A 13468-nucleotide genomic window follows, 5' to 3' on the forward strand; every position below is an offset into this window, starting at 1 on the left:
ATTCTCTCTCATTCTCTCCTACTGAAAACTACAGCCAAGACCTATTTTGACTTTGGGCCCTCAGACTCTCTAAAGAGTTGGAGTCCAATACTAGACTTTGTGAGTCTGCCCCTCTCAACCTTCTTCGGGAATTAGTTGAGTGGAGTTGCCTCACCTGGGGCCGCCCACATCCACTGACTGGTCCACCCAGGAGTACAGAGGATGCCTTGCACCCACCACAACATGGGACAGTCTGGAAGGCCATCCTGTCAATCTCAGAGCACAGCCCAACTCCTCCCCCTGCCCAATCCAGCTTCCTTCTCTTCCCTCCACAGAGGCTGATTCCAGAAGCTCACCCTAATGTACTTCCTGCACCCTTTTCTCCCTCTCAGAGTGTTTCTCTAGGAACCTAACATGTAGCAGTTCCTTAGCAGACAGAGCATGAGCTGAACATGCGGTAAATGAATTCAACAGGGCTGAGGGCAGACTAGGACTGGCTCATAAGTTTGTTGGGAGGATCTGATGGACTAATATGTGTGAAACGGCAAAGACCAGTAAGTTGTGAATCTTATCTAAGTTTCAAGCTGTTGTTACGATCATTATAGCTATAATGCTATACACCACATTATTATTATGCACGATCTTGGAGTCAGCAATCCAGCTGCACAAGTCCTTGAGAGAGAGTTATGGCTTAGGAGCAATTTGTAGGATTTCTCAGAAGTCGGCAGTTGCCCTAAGAGTGTGTAGAAAGAGCAGCTTCTGGAAAAAGCTGAACTTGATCTGTAAATTTATTAAAAGAAGCGTAGTTTCATGATGAAATGGTAATTCCTTATCCGTGCGGGTCAGACTGTACCCGCCATATTGGATGTACCTGGGAGCACAGGTAAAGGTGAGAAGTTGGAGGAAAATGACCAGAGTAGATCGGAGCAGGCATCTTTCACTCTCAAAGTAATTTGCCCCACCTCACTCCCCACTTCCCAGCTCACTGCGTCCTCTGTCTGCCAAGTACTTGCATGTCCTCATTTACCACCCTGCAGAAGTCTCCCTTGACTACCCCTCACTTAAAGGTTCAACCCACTTCTTCCCTTTTCCTTCTAGACCATATGTTTTTCTCTATCATTACACCTGTTGTATTGCCCTGTTTGGGATCTGGGTCTGATTCATTTTCTGTAACTTGGGACAAGTTAGATGTTCTGTGAGTTAGTTTCCCAGGGGTATCATAACCAATGTCCGTAAATCAGGTGGCATAAAACAATAGAAATTTATTCTTCCACAGTTCCGGATCCCAGAAGTTTGAGGTCAATTCAGAAGGCTGTGCTTTCTCTGAAGGCTCTAGAGAAGAACCCTTCCCTGCCTCTTTCAGCTTTGGGGGACCCCAGATGTTTCTTGGCTTCTGACCGCATCACTCCAGTCTCTGCCTCCATCTTCACATGGGACTTCACATGCCCTTCTCTTCCACATCTTCTCCTCCTGTCTTCTCTTCTAAGAACACCTGTCCTTGGACACAGGGTCCACTGTAATCCAGGATGATCTCAGCTCATGATCTTACTTTAATGGTACCTCTTCCCAAATAATTCACAGTTTCTAGACAGGCATATCTTTTTGTAGGTGTGTCTACCATACACTGTTCACAACAATTAGTACCTGTTGATTCAACCACACAGAACTGGCTTTTGTTGGACCTGCCTAAAAAGTAGTGAGGATCTGGAGAGGGCAGACTCAGAGAACAGATGAGATAAGGATGGAGCAGGTGTACAGAGCAATGTCACAGAGATGCAGAGAGTTTAAGGAGGGTACCACAGTGACCCCGCTGGTGTGGGAGTGCCCACATCCTCTTCCTGACGGGGTCACTCATTCTACCCATCGCTGCGGCCCCTTGTAAAATAAAGCTCTTACATTAAAAAGAAAAATGTAAGTAATTGGGTTACTTTAAACTCAGGTTTTGTTTAAGCCCAGTGGAAATGCAAAGAGAGATTTGGAATTACGTGTGAGATGTTAATTACTTACATCTGACTGGGTGGTTGTTTCTATGAATGAATGCACTTAATTAATTTTTTCCCCCAGCTCCTTGCTATTTCCTGACTATAATCTATTTTCTTTCATCACAGGGGCAATAGAAAAACCACAAAAGAAGGATCCAGTGATTTGAAATTCCAGAACGTTGCTCTGCCGAAAAATAGGTTAGAATATTTACTTGTTTATTAATAGAGGAGTAAAATTTTTGATTCTGGGGCAAATAAACTGACCAGCACGCACACATGCAACGTTAATGTGGCAGAATTATATTGCTGTCAGTGACCTTAGAAGTTACACGGAGACCAAGGTCCAGAACAAGAAGGGCCTCGCTGGGGGTCGAGCATGCATGTGACGCAGGCACAGGTTTTTAAGGAGCCCCCGGGCGTCCACAGCGTTTCAGGCCAGGGCTATTTCCACCACCCACCCAGGCCTCTAAACAGCCCAAGAGATATTCACCAAGGGAGAAGCTTCCATTCTTCAGGTGCTCAACGATTTGACTGAGGAATCATGGATGGATCAAGCCACAGGTTCACCACCAGGTCTGAGAAGTGAGGAGCCTAGAGGGAGCCATGTGCGCATTTGGTTTCTTTTGTCCTTCAATTGAGCAAAACAGTTCTTGAGCAATTATGGCATTATTTCGCACGCAGGCTCCTGAACAGGCAGAGACAAGAGGCAAAGTCTTAACTCCAAGGGGTGCACAGTCATGACTTAAAGCTCAGGAGGAGGACTGACTTGACAAAATGATTGACAAGAGACCAATCCTGAAGTCAGATCCAGCTCTGCCATTGACTGAAGTCTCATCCTGAGCAACAGCCTGCTGTTCAGAGGGATGTGGGCCTCCCTGTGTCCAGCCAGACCACCTCGCCAAGCCCTGCATCCGGAGGTACCCAAGGATCTCTGCGTGTTGCACCAATCCTTGCCTCCCAGTGAACTTCAACTCAAGCCAATCGCCAGACATCCGTTCAGTTCCTACTGCGTGCCAGGCACAAGAAGCTTTCCCGGCATTCTAAGATGTGCTTGAATAAATATTTTCCCTGAGCAGAGCAAGTGAGTGCCTGCAAAACAGAATATTTGAAATATTTTCAAGACTACATTAAGCAAAGGAAAATTTGTGGCTGTTCTCAGACTTATTCAATGTTTACATTAAATAGATTTGAATAATGCATTTTAAGTCAGTTTTTCTTATTTCTTGACAATAGCAAGAGATGGGAGATGGAAGGGTTAGAAGTCTTCCTTCAAATGGAGATGGTTGCAGCAATTACATACATCAAAGTAATATTTACAGTTACATTTGGGGAAAAAAAACAGAGAGAGAGAGAGCGGTGTTTTTTTCTGAAGCAAATTATTTCAGGATGTGTCACAGTGTGCTCAAGATATATTAAAAAGAGCAACAGACGATGTTTCTGCAACCTGTTCCAAACCATTTATAAACTCAAATTAAAAAGGAAGAAAACTCCCAGATACATGCAAATCTCTGTACTACTGCATATTTTATAATGGAAGTATTATATGAATATAAATTTGTTTCTGAGGTCTATAAATCAAATCAAAATGTCTGAAAACAACATATCTGACCTACTATCTTACTTTAATAACTATTACACCAATATATTCATTCTGCACACAAATTATAATTATCAGGGTCTGATGATGATGGAGAAGGGAGGGTGTCACTGCTGGGTGTTGCTGCAGAACAGAACGAGTCTGCTGGGGCTGGATTGAAATCTCCGGCTGAGTGACCTTGTCTAGACAAGCCCATTTTCATTTCAGTGCCTCGTGGATTTTAGAAATGGTATTTGAAAAAATTCAGAAGAGGTGGTCTTGCCCACCACTGACCCCCCAAACCTAAAGCAGTTCCTATGTTTGGGTAATGAACGCATGACCTCTGTAGCATGCCTGACACGTAGTAGGTTCTCAATAAATCGCAAAGGCTGGGGAGAGCTCAGTGGTAGAGCATGTGCTTAGCATGCATGACATCCTGGGTTCAATCCCTAGTACCTGCATTAAACTAAATAAATAAACTTAATTACCTACCCCCCCAAAAAACCAAAAAATTTTAAAATAAATACAAAATAAAGAAAAAAAATTTTTAAGGTTATCGGTCACTGAGTGCCCACCACAGGCTAGGAGCTATTTTAAGAGCTTAATACATGTATCTCCCTGGATTCTAGCCATCACGCTCTTACTAGTTCGCCTTTTCCAGGAGAGAACAGTGCAGACTAGAGACGGTAAATAACTTCCCCGAGGCTGACTCGCTGGTTGTGGTTCACAGTAAACGGTGGGCATCATTATTATTACGAGGCTATAAAACAACGCTGCCACTCCATGCCGCTGCCCTCAGTACTGCCACCCGGTGGGTGTAGGGACAGGCTCAGCAGAGCCATCCACCCCCGCCCACCCCCAAACTCAAACTCACACGGACCTCCTGGTAACATACAAAGTAAAACAGGAAGCTAAGTGCTGGGGCTTCACCCAGGTGCGACAGCCCGGGAGACGATCAAGAGAAAGACAGGATGGCCGCACACCTGTTAACCACACCCCACCTACAGCACTGAGATGAGTGTTTCCTAGAACGTCCCATGGAACTTATCTGGCTGAATCCCCAGGGCCCACTTCTATTCCGTGCCATGTCCCCATGAGGCCAGCAACAGGAGATCACTGACTGAGGTTTTCCAACCAAGTCCAAACTGAAATCAGTAGTTGAACGCCTGACAAGCGCCAGACGCCACGAGAAGAACACGGGCATCCGACTCACAGCAATTCTCCGAAGTAGGTGCTGTTGTTCTCATCTGAGCGATGAGCAAAGGGAGCCTGAGAGACGACGTGTTTTGGTCACAGAGCCGGGAACTAGTAATGGCTGGATTTGGATTCAGTTTGACGTCAAATCAAGCGCCATTTCTGGGTCTAAGTTATCACACGTGAATGTTGTTCTCTCTTCCTATGAGTCACGAATCTGCTCAAGACTCTCCACTGTGAAGATGGGGCGTATGCGTCAAACTTCGGCGAGGAGGGTCCACATCCACGATGGGGGAGCCTCACGGCAGCGACTCTTAGACGTGGTCGCTGGGCCAGCGTCAGCATCGCCTGGCAGCTACCGTGAAATGCAGGTTCCCGGGCCCCACCTGCTGACTCAGAAACTCGGGTGTTGGAGTCCAAGCTCCTGGGTCTAAACAAGCCCTCCCAATGACTGTGATGCCCATTCAGCTCTGAGAGCCTCGGCATTCAGCCTCCTTACCAAGAGGCAAGCTTTGGAGCCGAAGTGAGAGCCTCTGTGCTCAACGCTCACTCAGCCCCTACTGTCCACGTAAACGGGCTGGGGGAGGAAGAAATAAGATAGGGACTGATGGGTGCAAGAGAGTAGGAGGGAGGTGGGAGAGAATGCTATCCCCACCTGGGAGAGACCACTATGCGGGGGACCAGGAGAATCAAAATGAAGAAGACAGAGCTCCTGCCGTCAAGATGTTCAGTCCATGGTGGAGACAAACACAGAAAGGCAGGTGGAACCGATCATAAGATACCATGCACATGCGGTGACAGAAGCAGAGCACGGAGGAGACCAAAAGCCAGGTGGCTGAGGGCTTTCCCAAGTCCACCTACAAGCCACTCGCAGAGCCAGGGTTCTGAGCCACGTCTTCCCGCTCCAAGTGCCAGCCTCTGTTTCCTTTCCCGTTCCTGGCGGGGCCTTTCCTAACGCTTTCCACATTCAGACCCTTCCCAATTCCTCACCTCATCGACTATCGATTTTTCCCTTCTTCCACTAACAGCTGCAGCACTGGTTAACTCCAGGGGACAAGGTGCAGGTGGCTGTGATTTCTCCGGGCCCAGAAGGCCGGTCCTCCAGGAGACGGCCACACTGTTCTATTCGGTGCACTAGGAGGCCCCCTGCCGAGCCTCCTGGCCAGGCACACCCGAGTCTCAGGAGACGGGATGGGCGGCTAGAGCTGCTGGTCGGCTCTTAACTTCTCTGGTTTTGCTCCCCGGCCCCACCTGTTCTCCAGCTGCCCTGGGCACCTGTGGCACTGAGAGAGCCGTAAGAATCACTTCTGCTCCCTCTGGCCCCCCTCACTGTGCAGGAAAGTGTCTTCCCAAAAGATCTCACTAGCTGAGAGCTGTACGGAGGGTCCAAAGTGCTCTCAGAGGGTGCATGGAATAGAGTGGTGTCCCGCCAGCCCTCCAGGGTTGTCTACAAGGAGCTCCTACATAGCAGACGCTCAATAAACATGGCTGAGGGAGGGGGAGGGAGAAGGGCGGGGAGGAGGGAGAATAAAGTCAGGACCCAGGAGGATGCTCCAGGATGCGGCTGGCTTGTACTACTCCCAGTGCCTGGCATAGACGAGATCCTGAAATAGATGAGGAAAGAAACTTTTAACAGAAGGAGAAGGACGGAAGAAAGAAGAGAGAGAAGACAGAGCAAGCAGGGGAGGGACAGAGAGCGTGGAGCGGACTGTGGGCTCGGGCGTTGCTCCGCCCCCTGGAGCTAAACCAGGCACGACAAGGCATCCTGCTCCGATATGTTCACTGTCTGCCGTCCAACCCAGCAAACCGCCCGATAGTTTTGTTTTCACCCTTCAATACAGTCCTCCTAGCTTATCTTTCAGCTTCCCACTCTCTGAGCTCTCAGCTGCATCCCTAAACCTTAGCTCCCACTGCTTCCTGATGCAAACCCTCCACCTCCCTCTGAGAGGGGGAGAGAAGCAGGGGGGTCCTGCCACCAGACTGGCTGGGTGTAAAACATGACACCATCCACTCCCCACCGCCCCGTGAGGCCAACCTGGGCCTCAGTCAATCCATCTGCAAAATGAGAGGGCCAGTTTGTGGTCCCGTTAGGCACAAACACCCCACAAGAGCCCTCAAATTGAAATGAAGACACTGTCCGACAAGAATTGCTAGGAAGTTTGGCTGAAACGGTTTATGCGAAGTACACAGTTCCCAACACGGTGCAGACAGATGTTCAAAGAGCGGGAAGGAGGGAGTGCCTTTAGGAACTTCATGTCTATCTTCATCTCTTTCTAGTCTATATGAAATATGAGTTCAGTAACTCTTAAAAACATCAGTCATCTTCCAAAACTTAGAGAATTTTATTCTCGTCTTTGCATTTCAGGGGCAGGGCTTAAAGTGAGGTGTGGTGCTGAGCCAGTTCATCTTGGCGGTTTGGGAGAGGGGAGGGCTGGCAGGGTGAAATCACCCTCTTTCCCAAGGGTTTTGCTGTCTCATTCTGGACCAGCTGCAGGTGCCTGGGGAGACCCAGAGGGGACCACACACACCACACTCGAGGGGGCGATGAGGAACTGGTCTCCACGCCAGGAGCCTGACCCTGGAGACAGGACCAAATCCCGTCTCTATGGGACCAGAATAGCACACTATCCAAACTTTGTTCCCATGGATAAAAGAGCGCAAATGCACCCTGCCGACTTCATCACGCCCAGGTCTCCCAGGTAGCAAGGGTGGGGGGAGTTTAATTTAATACCCTTTAAAAATTAAAACTGATTACACCTTTTAAATGATTAAGAAGGATTAAAAATTCAAAATAATTCAGCAATTAAAAATCTTCATTTGTAATGAGCCTGAAATATTAAAAACCACAAACCGCTGGAGGTTAGCTTTGTTCATTTCATAGCCCATGAGCAACCCTGCCCACAATGTGGACACCTGCCCGTCCGGGCAGAAGTGGGGAGAGAGACTGCTTCCCTCAGGCCAGATGTGGAAGGGAGCAGGGGGGTGCGGAGGGCAGAGGGGCGGCTGCCAAGCCACACACCATCCAGCTGCGGCCCATTCGCACGCGGCTGCCTTACTGATGCTGTTGACGAAAGGAAGCCAGGGAGCATCCTTGTAATTCCCTGGCAAGAGGCAGCTTGCTAACACATGGGCCTTGCTTGAGCGCAGAGAGAACACATCAAATCTCCAGGAAGTTTGCTAGCAGCATCTTTCATTAATCACCCTGGGCTGTCAAGCTGCAAAGAGGGTTAATGCAGGAGCCTTTTTGGAGATCTTGTCAGCTGCCGGTGTCCAGACGCTGTCCGCGCTCCAGCCAGACATAACTGTGGAGTCCAGGACGTCTCCCCAGGCCCCTCCTTCCAGCCTCCCTCTTCTCCCTCCCCCCGTTTCGGGCTCAGCTGGAATAACAACATTGTTCCCTGCTCTGCTGCTGCTTCCTCTGCTAATTCATCTGGCTTGCACTGACGCACGGAGAGCCCTGGGGTGCAGAGTCCCCGAGGACATGACATAAATGAGCACCATCGCTTTGGGGCCCCGTCAGATGAACCACCTTCAGACAGCCTCACGATTGGCCTTACAATCGGGAGGGAGCTTCCAGATGCAGGCAACTCGCATCTGCTGGTAAATAATAAGGCCAATCCCAGTTCTGCCAACCGCTTGCCGTTCCCCTTTAGAAACATCGCTTCTCCCTTCTAAGCTTTAGTTGCATCTGCAAAGTGGGGAAAGTCCACCGGCTAGAACCGAGACTTGCTCAGTGCCTGAAGGAGCGTTTTCCCCTTTAGCTCCATTCTCTCCAGCTGTCAAAAGACCCCAGTCCTGCCTCCAAGAGTCCGAAACTTGGAACCACAAACTGGACAACATGATCTCCGATGCACTTTCGAGCATTAATGGTCTTTGATTCTAAGAATCAGGGGAGGCCAAGGTCAGAATGAGGACAAAATCCTAATCTGAGACCTGAAGTTCCTCCTAGGACCCCGGGGAGAGTATGCCTCGTATTCAAATTCCTGGGGCTCAGGACTGCGTCCTGCCCTCAGTGATGTGCTGCCTTTTGTCCCCAGCCTGGCCCGCCTCTTACATCACGCTCCCTGTACAGTCGCAGAAACATATCATCTCCACTTCACCTGTCATGAGTTGCAAGTCTAGGGAACATTTTGAGGCTTTAATCAGAGACCAAGATGTCGGGGACGAGGCCACGTGTTGAAAGTGTCAAGAGAGAGCTCCCAGGCCCCGATAAACAATCGGCTCCCCCCTGGCTGATCTGTTGATTTCTGCAGAATCTCAGGAAACTTGAAAGCATGCCAGGAGCCAACCACAAAGCATCCAAGACAGCAGCTGCACAGTCCCTCCATGACACGCCACTGCCTACAGGCAAGGGCCAGGGGAGGCGACAAGACTCTGGGGGGCCCACAGGCTGCTGCCCATTCCCTGGCTTTCTGTGGGATGGGGCACGTTGTGAATCCCCCATTTCCTCGTCTATAAACTTGGGACAGTAATAGTTACCCAACAAATTCATTCTGAGCATTAACCTGTGAGCAGAGAGCCACGGGCTGAGCTGGAATCCGGACCCACGGGCTGTGGTCTCCTGGTAACTTAACACCTCCCAGCTTAACTCTTCTGTGCCCAGTGTCCCCGCCGCCAACGAGGGCTCATAAATATTTACAGCCCGCGTGTGTTGCGATGCTCAATTAATCGCTCCTGTGACGCACTTTGAGAGCCTCGGAGGATAAGTGCGCTGCGAGGGCCGGGGATTAAAGGCACAAACAAGTAAGCTCACAGCAGCCACGGGCTTTGGAGCTTCCTGCCGCCCAGGGCTTTTCATATCATTGCCCAAAATCTGGGGAAAAGATGCTTTCAAAACACACTGTCCAAGGGTGACTGTGGTGGCCAGGAAGAGACCCTGTTGGTCTTTTCAGATAACTTACCAGCAAAGAAATGCAAATGGCCCAAAATCATTTGAAAATGGTAATAATAATAATTCCATCTCACTGGTCATCAAGGAAGTGAAACAGACAAAATAAGGCATCAAGTACCAAGCAGGAAAATTTGTTTTAAATGGTTGTGAATTTAAATATATATTCTTTTTCATGTTCTTTATCGTTATAGGTTATTACAACATATTGAATGTAGTTCTCCGTGCTGTACAGTAGGACCTTGTTGTTCATCTATTTTCTATATAGTAGTGTGTGTCTGCTAGTCCCAACGTCCTAAATATCCCCTCCCCCTTTCCTTCCTGGTAACCAATAAGTTTGTTTTCTATGTCTGTGAGTCAGTTTCCGTTTTGTAAGTCAAGTATACTTCAATTTTTTTTTTTCCAATGGTAGTAAGATACGGTGAGATGGTCCCTTCTCACTGTGTGGGTAAGAATGTAAATTGACACAGCCCATCTTGAAGGCACCTGAGGATACTCAACAAGGGGCTTAGAAGACCCTCATTATCAGACACTTTCACTGCCCTTGATGGAGTCTCTCCATGGAAATACTCAGCCATCAGACTAAAACTGCAAGCAGGGAGACACACTGCAACATTATTTGCAATAGTAAAAATGACCTAATTTCTTCCTCCAAACATCACACAGCCAAAAAATACCCTGTTTTTGAATAACAGTTCAAGATACACAATGCATTTTTTAACATCAGGATCCTATACATCCTTTCGTATTATTTTCAGATGTCTATACATTGAAATGTATACACACACCCTCACACACATACACACACGTGTGCATGAGACTCAGCAAAACATCATCTGTGGTGTTGACTGTTATTTCCTTCTCCATGCATTTTTCTATTTTTTATATTCTCTGTAGGGAAATGTCCTTTTAGGTCTAGAACAGCACAAACAGAAAGCAACTGTTCCCTAAGCTGATCCCTGAAATGTCTTTGATGATCACCCACTCCTTCGGGGAGGATGCTGAATTGCATGCAGCTGGCACTTAACCTTGGTTCTCTTTTCTGCCCTAGGTCATGGCCCCGAATCAGTAGTGCTACAGGTGAGTCAGCCCCCACGGCCCCACCTCGCCCCCACTGGGACCTAAGCAGCGGGGATGTCAGCATGAACCTCTTTTTCTTCTTTTCATTCTTTTCTGTTTTTCCTTGGGTAGAACTACTGGCCTGTTCAAAGTGACATTAGTTACTTACAGTCTTTCCCTCTGGTTGCTCCCAGGGTGTAAGTCTGCAATATTTGCAGACGTCAGATGTCTGGCTCTCCCTTTATTAGCTGTGCAACTTTGGATGAAGCAAAGACCCCTGTGGGCCCAAGTTTCTCCATCTGTGAAATGGGTAGAAGTCTGCCTGAGGGCCCGTATTGTGGCTGCTCACTCGGGTTTGTCCCACTCCACTTGACACATGGGTTCCCCCCAAAATACGTGTGGAGGGAGGGAATGGGGCAGAAACCTCATTTTAGGCTTCTCTTGCATCTTTTCAGAGCCTAGTTCCTGTTACCAAACACTTAGTAGGACCCCACGAACTTTTGAATAAAGTAGATAGCATCCATTTTGCAGCATTGTTATATCAAGGAAAGTCCCATAGAATTTCTTAGAAATCTGGTGACTAGGAATGAGGACCAGAATGAGACATAAAAAAATGAGAAATAGACAAGAGGAAGCATGCAAAGGAGTGATTGGTTCACAGGGAGTGATGTCATCAGCAAATGAATCCGAAAGGTTCATTATAGCGCAGGTTGGAGCGTGTAACCAGCACCCAGCGCGCCCTGCAGAGCAGTGAGAAGGAGAAAGGCAAAATCAACATTTCAAGTATGAATATAAATAAGAAATGAGCAACCAGCTCTAATTCCTCTTGCAGAACGTGTTTTTCTGAAGCTTCTCAGTCAGGTCCTAAGAAAGGCTGCATTCTCTCCAGGTAGATGCTTCCAAATTGCTGTGAGTCTTTGGAGTCAAAAACTACCCCTCTCCCCTTGCTGGCCACCTCTCACCCCTTCCAACCACCCACTTAAAAGAGTCTTGCAGGGACTGTAGAAAATTCTCAAGGGGGTGGTGCTGGGAAATGAGGTTGTTAATCTGATGCAGTGGCTGATGAATTATAATCGTGACCTGTACCTCTCTCCCTCCCGGCTTGTTCTCCACCTGCTGACAGGTAGGGTGCTATTTCATCAACAGCACTGCAAGACACAAGCGGGGAAAAAAAACAAATCAAAACCATTAAAAAAAAAAAAAAAAAGTCGATTGAGATAAAGCCGCCCACAGGCATTCAAATCTACACCCCGACAAAAACACTTAGCCACAAACATTTCACCCCTTACACACCCTGCCGCGGTCTATTAAACTATAATAAAACTGATACAATTAAGGAAGCACGTGATGACTTATAGGAGACTGTTCATCATGTTGATACGTATAACATTCTCAGATACTTTAAAACTGTTTGCAATTTTCTACCATGGGAGTCATTGAAAATATGGTGGGGCACCCTTACGAGAGAATACTACGGAGCCATTAAATATACTGCTGTGACGCACACGGATGGATACGTCGTAGCCTGCTATTATATGAACGCGCAGGCAAGAAAACAGTGTGCACGCACTGTGATCGTGTATACATAGAGTGTATCACACGTGTGTGTTAGTGATTTTGTGCTAATCAAGTATTTATAGTGGGTGTGTTGGTGTGGGGACATTACAGTGATTTTTATTCTCCTCTTTTTTGCTTATCTGTATCTGATTTTTCTACAGCAGCATATATTTTTGTATACTGAAAGCAATCTGTCAAAAAAAAAAAATCTCTAGACCTCGAGAAGACAGACACATATTCAAACTTGGACAATCTGTCAATGCCAACATCTTCTGTGAAGTTGATCCATAGAGAACAGTGTCATGTTTTTCCGTAAAATAAACTCAGGAGTTTTTCTCCTTCCACTGAATACAGAATGAAATTGGAGAGGACAGCCCTGCTTAGAAAGTGAGTCCTTCTGTCTTAAGTTATCATACACAGTAAAAACCCTGATGAAGGTATATATTGGTTGATCCAATTAAATAGATAAGAAATTTCATTTTGTCCAGGAACCCTTGTTTTGTTTTGTTCTGTGTTTTCTAAAGAAATCAATCTTAAAGGTTGGTTTTTCCCACTTTTTTTAGTGTTAAACATCCTATTGTTTAATCTATTAATTAATTAAAGAGTTTTTTTAATTGAAGTGTAGTCGATTTACAGTGTTAGTTTCAGGTGTACAGCAAAGCAATTCAGTGGTTTTTCCCACTTTTAAAAGAAAAATTAATAAGAATTTTAGGACCAGAGGGAGGAAAGGCAGGTATGGAATACGTGAGCATCCAGTGCCTCCTGCTGACCGTTTCTGGACAGTGCAATACCTGTATGAACTTAGCAGAGGCTGGTTCTCCCCAAGAAGCTGGAGAAACAGGTGGACAGAAACAAATTGAAAAGTGAACAGCTAAACTGCAGGAAAAGCTGTTCACCCAGTTCTGGTAAGCACAAGCCAGGATTTCAAATCGTCCAAGGTTGATAAGCCCCAAAGATGTATCATCGTCTTCAAAATTCAGCGTGTGTCAGAGCAGTTAAGAATGCACAGACTCAAGCCCACGCCAGGTTTTGCTTTGGCACACCTGCTGTGAGGCCAGAGGACCCTTACCTTTAACAAAATCATTCTAATTCAGGTAGTTCTGGGACAGTCTTTTGAGAATCACTGGCTGAAGCAAAAAATATACAGATAGATAAATGAAAACTATCAAGACTGTCCCCACCAAGAGACAGCTGTCAGATCCCTGGGAAACAACTTTCTCAGAATATTTCATT

The 13468-nt window shown here is 47.1% G+C and overlaps 1 protein-coding gene across 1 annotated transcript in view; it reads left to right on the forward strand.

Annotated features, from left to right (window-relative positions):
• Window positions 1–13468, forward strand: part of CLNK (cytokine dependent hematopoietic cell linker) — a 144548-nt gene that overhangs the window by 62309 nt on the left and 68771 nt on the right. The window contains exons 3-4 of the mRNA XM_045508735.2: window positions 2088–2159; window positions 10671–10699. Coding sequence (XP_045364691.2) covers window positions 2088–2159; window positions 10671–10699 — 101 coding nt within the window. The remainder of the gene's footprint in view (window positions 1–2087; window positions 2160–10670; window positions 10700–13468) is intronic.

This window comes from Camelus bactrianus, chromosome 2 (assembly GCF_048773025.1).
Source record: "Camelus bactrianus isolate YW-2024 breed Bactrian camel chromosome 2, ASM4877302v1, whole genome shotgun sequence".
Classification (NCBI taxonomy): Eukaryota; Metazoa; Chordata; class Mammalia; order Artiodactyla; family Camelidae; genus Camelus; species Camelus bactrianus.